The sequence below is a fragment of the Zingiber officinale genome, chromosome 5A (assembly GCF_018446385.1).
Source record: "Zingiber officinale cultivar Zhangliang chromosome 5A, Zo_v1.1, whole genome shotgun sequence".
Lineage (NCBI taxonomy): Eukaryota > Viridiplantae > Streptophyta > Magnoliopsida > Zingiberales > Zingiberaceae > Zingiber > Zingiber officinale.
The window spans coordinates 92,190,444-92,200,958 of NC_055994.1; the positions used below are offsets into that span (position 1 = coordinate 92,190,444).

The window sequence follows — 10,515 nt, forward strand, 5'->3', positions numbered from 1 at the left end:
CTGTCGGCCACAGATAGCCACTACTAAAGAGGAAACCAAGGGTAATCTTTCTGCTTTACCTAAATTTTCTTCAAATTGGTCATATTTCCGAGTAGAAGCTAGAATTTAAGGCTAATTATGGATTTTGGGATTCATCGAGGTTGTTGTTAATAGTAAGAAGGGCGAATTAAATTTCCTTTGATAAGTTGTGTGGTATACTAAAGATAGGTTAATCTTTAGGTTGGATAACTCTCTGTTAACGGTGAGGTAAATGAGTTAACTTTCATTCAAATCCTAGTCAACCACATTGAAAATGCAGCTAGCATTTTCAAACAGTTAACATGGTGAGCAAGTTTCTTTCAAATCCTAGTCAACCACATTGAACATGCAGCCCTAGTTGAACGGTAAATTTCATCTCAAGCTAAATATTGGCGAGAGACCGATAGCGAACAAGTACCGCTAAGAAAAGATGAAAAGGGCTTTGAAAAGAGAGTCAAAGAGTATTTAAAATTGCTGCGAAGGAAGCAAATGGGGATAAGTCTACTGAGTGCTCCAGTTGGATGTGGATGTTTGAGGGAAGGATTGTTGGGAATGCAATCAAAATCTCATATTGAAAAGATATAGAAAAGATAATGAGTTTAAAAAAGATGAAGATATCTATATTAGTATGAGACCTTTTGGATAGCGTCTAAAAATAAAACTATGAGGACTTAGAGCTCAAGTGGATAATATCATACCATTGTGGAGATATGTAAATTCTTTTATTGCAACAAATGATATTAGTCATGATTCGACCAGGTGGAGTGACCTTGAACGAAGTTAAGAGTAGACCCAGAGCAAGTCAAGAGTGATTAGATGTTGGTGCGGTTAGCACTAACGGTCTAACTCAAGTTTTGATGAATGACAAAGTAAGTTAAATTAGTTTCATTTGTGTTCTAAATACTTTTGAACAAGTGTGCAGGAGAAGTGCAGACAGGTCGACAAGCTGACCGGATATCTAGCACGAAGCCCAGCTAGGTCGACGAGCCGACCGGATAGTTGGCACGAAGTCCAAACGGGTCGACAGGCTGATCAGATGTTTGGAACAAAGTCCAGCTAGGTCGATGGGATGACCAGATAGCTTACACGAAGTCCAGACGGATCGACGGGCTGACCAGACGTCTGGCAGGTAAGCAAGGGTAAGTCACTGGAGGGGAGTGACTGTAAGGACGCGTTCCCGGGAAGGGAAATTAGGCGCTGATCCAACTTAGAACATTTCGGAACTCTAAGTTGAGATCTTGACTAGATTCCGGTCTCGGTGAGATAGAATCTAATTACTATTCCGCTTATCTATAAATTGTGCTAGCATTCTGTTTTGCAGGATATAATTTATACTTGCCTCAGACTAACGTTTTATTGCAGGAAGGAGATTGCTGGAAAACAAGGGTTCAGGCGCCCAGAGGCAAGTTTTATCCCTATCGTCGCCTCGCCACGTGGAGTTCGCTGACTGGCTCTGCTACGTCACATTCAGGGCACCCTAAAGGGATACGGGTGCCCCAAACCTCCTATATAAGGAGAGTGAAGGCTGAAGCAAAGTAACAACTGACGATCTGCTCTCATGTGTGTTGGATCGTGATGTTTCGATAGAGGGAGGGTGAATATCGATTACGAAAATTCTTTCAAAAAGAGTTAAGCGCAGCGGAAAAAGTAAGCAATGCTAACACAGACCAATTTTACTTGGTTCGGAGCCTGTGTCGACTCCTACGTCAAGGCCCGCACTCGTTGAATGCTTTCGGTGGGCAATCATTAGCAGTTCGAAAATTATTACAAACTAAGTACAGAAAATGATAATGAAAATAAAAGCAATACCGACAAAGGAATAAATTGAAAAGGAAAACGTGTGTTGTCGGAGCTTCGTTAGCGTCGCAGGAGCGCAGAGCAGCGGAGCAAGCAGTAGAAGATCTTCTTGTCAGTTGTTGTTTTGAGCTCCACCCCTGATCCTTCTTTTATATGAGGCTCGGGGCGCCCTGGTGAGACGTGGCAGGTCCAACCAACGAGCTCCACGTGGCGACTACGCGATCAGGATAAAATTGCCTCCCGGGCGCCCAGACCACCTTTCTCTAGAGATTCCTTCTCCTGCAAGACAAGGTTAGTCAGAGGCAAATATATAATATGTTTCCTGCAAAACAAAGTGTTAGCACAGTTTTATAAATTTAATATCAAGAGTATGACTTAGATTCCGTCTTTCCGAGACCGGAATCTAGTCACGATCTCAACTTAGATATCCGAAATGGATCTAAGCCGGATCGACGCCTAATGTTCCCTTCCCGGGAACGCGTCCTCACAGTCACTCCCTTCCAGTAACTTACCTTTACTCACCTGCCAGACGTCCGGTCAGCCCTTCGACACGTCTGGACTTCTCGCCAGCTATCCGGTCAGCCCGTCGACCTAGCTAGACTTCGTGCCAAGCGTCCGGTCAGCCCGTCGACCCGCCTGGACTTCTCGCCAGTTATCCAGTCAGCCCGTCGACCTAGCTAGACTTCGTTCCAAGCGTCCGGTCAGCCCGTCGACCCGCTTGGACTTCGTGCTAGACATCCAGTCAACCCGTCGACCTGTCTAGACTTAGCCTGTACACTCGATCAGAGTGTTAGATAGCGACAAACTTAACTTAACCTGATTTGTCATTCATCAAACCTGAGTTAGATCGTTAGTGCTAACCGCACCAACAATGTACTCCTGCGACGCTGCGGAGACTCTCCGACAAGTGTTATTTCTTTTTTGTCTTTCTTTTCTCATTATCGGTTTTGTCTTCTCTAAATAATTTTTGTACTTAATTTGTAATAACTGTTCGAATTATTAGTGATTGCCCAACGAAAGCACTCAACGAGTGCGGGCCTTGGAGTAGGAGTCGCCGAAGGCTCCGAACCAAGTAAATCGATCATTGTTAGCGTTGTTGTTGTTTTCAGTTTTCCACTACTTACTCGTTTAAAGCTTTAAATCGCTATTCACCCCCTCTAGCGAAACTCATCAATCCAACAAGTGATATCAGAGCCCAGACTTCCAGAAGGACTAACCGTCGACTGTGCACAAGAGTCATGGTCCAATTGAACCATATGGGTGGAATATTGACCTCGAATGAAGAAGTGGGAGCTCATGTGTCCAGATCAAGAAAACCAGACACTAGGCAAGAAGTCCTAGTTGCGGCTAGGTAAGGAAATCCTAGTAGGTCGGATAGATCGAGGGGTAGGAAGTCCTAGTTGTGGCTAGGCAAGGAAGTCCTAGTAGGTCGAGTGGACCGAGGGGCAGGAAGTCCTAGTGGGTCGAGGATCGGACGTTAGGGAGCATGTGGTCCTTTGTTTGAGGGGGGGGGGGGGGGGGGATTGTTGGGGTTGCAAGGTTAAAAACATAGTCTCACATTGAAAACACATGGAAAAATCATAGGTTTATAAGAGAAAGATATCCCCATTGGCATGAGGCCTTTTGGATAGAGCCCAAGAACAAAATCATGAGGGCTTAGGCCCAAAGTGGATAATATCATGTCATTGTGAAGATATCTAAATTCTTTTTGATCCTATATTAGATGCTTGCATGGAGGCCCAGAGCAGGTCAAGATTGACCAGATGCTTACGGGGAGGTCTCATACCAATGAAGATATTTTCATCATTTTAAACCCATGATCTTTTTTATGTGTTTTCAATATGGGATTTTGTTTACAACCTTATAACCCTAACAATCCCCTCACCCTCAAATGAAGGACCACAGAACCCCCCTAAAGCGAAAAGTCTATCTGTTTGATGTCCAATCCTTGATCCACCAGGTCTTCCTGCCCCTTGATCCAATCGACCTACTAGGTCTTCCTGTCCATCGGTCCATCCGACTTAGTAGGACTTTCTTATCTAGATGAAACTAGGGCTTCTCTGCCTGGTTGTCCACTAGGACTACCTGCTGGTGTCTGGTCCTCTTGATCCGGACACAGGAGCACTCACTTCCTTTGTTTGAAGTCAATATTCTATTCACATATCTTAATTAGATCATAACTCTTATGCACAGTCGACAGTTAGACCTTCTAACAGTCTAAGCTCTAATACCAATTGTTAGGACAAAAGAAATTTAGATTGTTATAGTGTATACTAAAAGCCTAGTTTTTTGTAAACATCTATTTTGAAATAAAAGAATCACATTGGTCAAATGTCTACATTTATTTGCTAAGTGCAGTTGTTCAATTAATTTATATTGTAGATAACATGGTGAGTGGTGTCACTCATAGAAGATCATGTTATCAATTCTTTATAAATTATAAGCAGTTGCTCACGACTAAGATGGAAAGGAATAAACCGTTGGAATAATCGTAGTGTAATTAGGTATTAGTTTATCTTGACTAATAAATTATACTAGTACACTCTAAGTGTATTGAGTAGGATCATTTAAGGTAAGTTCTTTTTATACCGACTTAATAAAAGAACAAGACCTTAGTTATTATGAAAGTGTGTGCTCTTAATTCTAATATAATAGCAAGCATATATATTTAGTATTTATTTCTTTAACTTATCAAAGGGTGAGATTTAGCTCGATAAATTAATATGCCCGATAAGTTGGGAAATTATATTACTTATAGTGTGTGTTGTTGATTATAGAAGGAAACTGTGTCCTAGTAATCTAGGTTGATAATGTCACTACAAAAAAAACACCCATATAGGGGCGGTTTTTTTGACTTTTAAGAGTGGTTTTCAACCGCTCTTACACTTTTACCAACGGTTTGAAAACCGCTCCTCTTGTTGCCGTCCCTATATCCTATAGGAGCGATTTTCGTAACCGTTGGTAAAAGTTGAATAACCGCTCCTATTATACTTTATAGGTATGGTTTGAAAACGATCTTATATATTGTACGTATAACAACGGTTTCAAACCACTTCTATAGCTATAAATATAGGAGCAGTTCAAACCGCTCTTAAACTCTTTAGGTGTTAGAATGGTTTAAAACCGCCTCTATATGTCATAGATATAAGAGTGATTTTGAAACACTATTAATGCTAGACATTAAGGAGCGATTTTAAACTGCTCCTATATGTAGGTATAGGAGCACATTAAAATGCTATTAAAGCTTAAAATTTAGGAACAGTTCAAACTGCTCTAAAACATGTTGGATGTAAGAACAATTTCAAACTGCTCTTATACGCCATATATGTAAAAGCGATTTCAAGATGCAATTGATGCTAATAATTTAGGAGCAAGTTCAAACCACTCTTAAATATGATGGGTATAAGAACACTTCAAACGTTGTTAAAGAGCACTTTTGAAACGTTATTGATTCTTGAAATTTAAGAGTAATTTCAAACCACACCTAAATGCCATGAGTATAAGAGCACTTCAAAACATTGTTAAAACTAAAATTTAAAAACATTTCAAACCACTCTAGCTTTAAAACCTATTAGATGTATAAACAATTTTCAACTAGAACCCAACCGGTATAAAAATAATTTTCAACTCATTATAGAAGAAAATCTTATTGTATATTCTTCAAAGATCTCTACTCAAATACATCTTACAAACTTGATAAGATAAGTCCAAATCAAATTCTCTATATGCTATTTTCAAATTAAAAGTTACATCAAGTTAAGAAACTTTCATCCTCCAAAATATTTTCAACATTTGCAATATTGTTCGATTTCTGGCTCCAATTGTTGCAAGAACATTCAGTTTCTTTATTGTGATTGATGACTTCTCGTGTTGTTTCCCTGCCTTATAGAGCCAAGATCTGCACATTTTCTCAGAGTTATTCATGTCCCAGTAATCATTTTTTGAAAATTCTCAATATACCTCAGATTGGAGCTTCTTGTTGTGCTGTTTTAGGGTCTCATTCTGTGATCTGAAGGCATCAAATCGGGTCTTGAGCAGCTCATAATTCATCTCCAACTGCTTGGTCTTCCACCTGGCCCTCCTGTTCTATAACCAAATAGTCACCTGCCTTAGATGCAGCCCAAGCGCGACAGCCAACTGCAATTTCCTCTCTGACTCCAGTTTGTTTCCCTACAGATCGAAGCTCCTTTCCAATGCCCTCACCTATTTCGTGATCACCGCCTCTTCTTCTCCTGCTTGCATGTCGTCATCAGAGAGCTCATCCTCGGCCATTGCAATGTCGTGTATGTCATCACTTGCATTACCGATCCCGACATAGCAAGGACATGGATCTTTTCTCCCACATGGGATAGAGCAGTGGAGTCGCAGCTGCAGCAAGATTAATTGCTAGTGATTGAGTTAAAATTTGAAGGAGAAAGCAAGGCTCACCAGTGAGGTCTTGCAAGTTGTGGCATGGAGGCATGGCTGGTGCAGGGAGTTGTCAGTGTTCAACTTCATGGGGGCTGTTGGAATTGTAGCATCTGCTTTTGAAGTCCTACGTGATCTCACGCACAAGGCATTGGAACGACAACTTTCGAATCAGCAACTCCATGTTAGTCTGGTACTTTCTGATCTCTCCCTCAGCGCCACCGTGCTCGGAAAGAAGCAGTGTCGTTTCTTTACACCGTCAGTCGCTAGAGCCGACTTCCTCGACGCCTTGCCGCTAGTAGACTTCACGCCATCTACTTCGTAGAAGAATGATTAGGGTTAGATGCAATGAAAATTGACGTGCATCTATAGAACAACGCAAGATTATGATGAAAAGAGGGCGTGCGTTTAATTAGGAAAGACATGAGCGTGCATTTAATTAGGAGAGAATAATGGGGCGTGTAATGATGAAAAGAGGTGGCATTTAAGTTGAATAGAAACATATTTTGATGCAATTTTCAACCATTGGATGGATTTAATCCAAAGGTAAATAATATCAAAATTACAATGATCCATGACACTTGTCTTATCCAATACATGAATGCCACATAGATTGTTTGATAATTGCTTTTGATCCTTATTAATATTTGGATATTTTAATTATTACAATTTAATAGGCCTCCTTCCTTTTAAAAAAAGGTAATTTTAATAGGTTGATTGCCGTCAGCTCCATGATTGATGGGAGAATTCATTAAGCATTAAATAATAATAAAAATATTATCATAATAACTTATTCAAATATCATTAATAATAAATTTGATAGCTTTCCAACAACGCATCCCAATCGCATTCCAATAAGTGTACATCACAAACTTCTCTAACATCACAAAACTCTTCTAAATACATAATGATTAAATAATAAAAATCTTGATATTTAATATTTCAACCCACAAAATTAATATATAATATTATTAAACAATTATCCTCCAAAACAATAACAAGAATACTCTAATTACTAATATTAAATAAATAAAACTATTTCAAATTCAATATATAATTAAAAGTACTAACATGAGACAAATATTTTTTTTTTCAAAATTCTATATTTTTATCTGACTCTGATAATAGAGGAGATCTGTGATCACTTTCATATGTATTTGATGGAGGACTTGTATATCGTCGCATAATATCTAGATTCGTTTGGCAAATGATTTGTCGATGTACCAATGTTATTTTCATTATTTGTAAATAGTTCTTCATGTATCCTAAATGTGTCGCATAACATTTCTTGCACCACCAGGTTATGGTTATCTTCTTCATTGTTCTCCCTAGATGAAGCATGAAGCACACTACACATGCTGTCACGAGATTGCACCATCGGTTTTTCTCCATGAAAATCCCAAATACGATAATCTTGTAACATACCATATATGGTTAGATGTTCATGCATTGTCGGGCATTCATGATTTGATGAATTTATGCATTTGCGGCAAGCACATGGATTCTTCACTTCATCAGCCAAGTCAACAAAAGCAAAACATAGAAAGTTTAGGATTCCCACCCGATACCCAATACTAGCACGGGGCCAATCCATCCATTCCTTCTTCATTATATGATCTGTTCGATTATTTTTTGAAACATTAGTACCTATATATTAATTAAAAGAGCAAACATGTTATACATTACGTTGGTGAATAATTAAATACTATAATTTAACATATGAAATACTTAACATAACTACGTCAAAACAATGGCAATAGGATTAATCTTATTATTTACCTTATCTATTTTGTAATAGAAAAAAATAATGAACACAAATACCTTAAAACAATGGCAATAGGATTAATCTTATTATTTGTCGGCAGTTCCATGATTGATGGTAGAATTCATTAAGCATTAAATAATAATAAAAATATCATCATAATAACTCATTCAAATATCATTAATAATAAACCGGGTAGCTTTCCAACAACGCATCCCAATAAGTGTACATCACAAACTTCTCTAACATCACAAAACTCCCCTAAATGCATAATGATTAAATAATAAAAACCTTGATATTTAATATTTCAATCCACAAAATTAATATATAATATTATTAACCAATTATCCTCCAAAACAATAGCAAGAATACTCCAATTGCTAATATAAAATAAATAAAATTCTTTCAAATTCAATATATAATTAAAAGTACTAACATGAGACAAATATTTTTTTTCCAAAATTCTATCTAATTTTTTTCTGATTCTGATAATGGAGGAGATCTGCGATCACTTTCACGTGTATTTGATGGAGGACTTGTATACTGCCGCATAATATCTCCCAAGATAGTTGCCATCTAAAAAATAAACTTAATTTACTATATCATGCTTCTATATAAGTATTTTTTGAACACTAGTATTCAATGTGTGACTACCTGTGTAGGCAATAATTCAGGCCCACGAGATCCCCCAGCAGTTCCAGATATCATACTTTGGATGACATTGGTAAAATTTTGAATATGATGTTCATGCATCTGCCTCATCTGCCTCATCTGCTCCATTTCTGCCTTCCTCTGTGCTTCCATAACTTTCATTTTTTCTTCCATTTCTCGCAACTTATCAGTAACTTCAGAAGTAGGAAGGTTATCATGTCTAAAAATTGTTCTTCGATTACACTGCTCTGGGAAAACTTGGCTAGGTAATACACCAACTTCTAGACATCGAACTCGACCAGAATGCTCTGACCCAAATACCTCACTGAATCAAATATATATAATTAATATTGTACAATATATAGTAATTCTAATAAAAATGAAATTCTAAATGGATACCGAAATGCATCCTCGTGCACTTCTGTTGTTTGTGTTCCCTCAGGCTTGTCCTGGAGACGACGCTGCACAACTTTATTTAATTCATCCTAACATAAAAAATTTGTTAATAAAATAAATAGCATATTGAAAAGTTATTTTGAAAAGTCAAAACAATTATTACCTCTACTCGTATTGCTTCATCATCAACAAGAGCACCTCCTTTCTTTTTGCTTTGTCGACTTAGATGAAATATTTCAATGCGAGTTGGTTTTCTACTATTTTCCTGAATCTAAACATAGAAAAAATCATTTTGGATTGAATATGCAAGTAATAATAGCTCATTGCTATATACATTGATATCAACATAATAAACTGAAAAATGCTTACAAATTTGTATTCCAATGAGGGAATATTTGTTCGTCCTTGTGCATGAATTCCTCGTTTTTTACTCCCATTTTCTCGATTTATTTTTGATGTCCTCTGAAAAAAAATTACATCAGACTTATGCGTAACAATATATAAAAATTAATCAATACAAGAACTACCTCATTAGACTTCCAGTAACGACATAAAGTTTCCCAAACACTTGATGTGAGATTATGGGGAATGGGACGGATACACATAAGTTCATTTAATGGAATATTTGGATCATAAGAAGTAGCCTTAATTTCAGCCTTCCATCGCCTCCATGAACCTCCCATCATTTGCATCACCCTAGCTCTATGCTGATCGGGAATATCAAAACGTGCCTGTAAACATTAAATAAATTATGATAATAATGTTTTAAATTCAATATTGAAATATGACATTTATCAACTTACTGTTACTTGTCTCCATGCATCATCCAAACAACTCTTCGTCATTTTTCTCCAATCCAAAAAACTAAGGGGCAACACATTTCCATTTCGAGCAATGGTGCCGACAAAGTTAGCAAGCGTTGGTTGCATTTCTCCGTATGGTTGACCTCTTTCATTAAATTTTACTATTAGACGGTCACCGATTTGTAAAGCATGAACATCCTTCATAACAGTTTTTCCACGTTTCTTTTGTTGGCTTTGGGTTGAAGGCATGATCTCGTTTTGACCTGAAAAGATGCAACATAATTTTTTTTTGGAGTTATAAACATAATTAACAATTCAAACCAAAAAAAATATTGTTTACCTTCCTCATTAGGCTCCTCATTCTGTTGTGATTCCAGATCATCATTTTGTGTTTCCAATAGTGAATTTGATACTATGTCTTGTGATTCAAGTTCATTTCCGGATCCTCTATTATTTGATTCATCTCTTCCAGATCGTCCTCTTATATTTCGAATCAACTTTCACATTCTTTTATTTGTCATATTCAATACTAACCTATTCTCATCAAACAAAATCATAGAAATATATATTAAGTTACATAACAAAAGAAAAAATCTTTTTATTAACAAGTCAATTGCCAAACTACAAATATAAACACATGTTGCCACATTGGTGAATTAGAAGCCACTGGATTTGGACGCA

At 37.4% G+C, this 10,515-nt stretch overlaps 1 protein-coding gene across 1 annotated transcript; it reads right to left on the reverse strand.

Annotated features, from left to right (window-relative positions):
- Positions 1–8,623: 8,623 nt before the first annotated feature.
- Positions 8,624–10,083, reverse strand: LOC121979796. The gene is made up of 6 exons (XM_042531791.1): positions 9,835–10,083; positions 9,559–9,762; positions 9,401–9,493; positions 9,195–9,302; positions 9,035–9,120; positions 8,624–8,960 (listed from the first exon to the last, which is right to left on the reverse strand). Exons 1-6 carry the CDS (start codon positions 10,081–10,083, stop codon positions 8,624–8,626), a joined length of 1,077 nt encoding a protein of 358 aa, XP_042387725.1.
- Between the last annotated feature and the right edge of the window lie 432 nt (positions 10,084–10,515).

Coding starts and splice junctions, on each gene's coding strand:
- LOC121979796 (XM_042531791.1), bottom strand. CDS start 10,083: ATGCCTTCAACCCAAAGCCAACAAAAGAAACGTGGAAAAACTGTTATG. Junction 9,763..9,834: donor ATGCATGGAGACAAGTAACA/GTAAGTTGATAA, acceptor TAATGTTTACAG/GCACGTTTTGATATTCCCGA. Junction 9,121..9,194: donor ATGAAGCAATACGAGTAGAG/GTAATAATTGTT, acceptor TTTTTATGTTAG/GATGAATTAAATAAAGTTGT.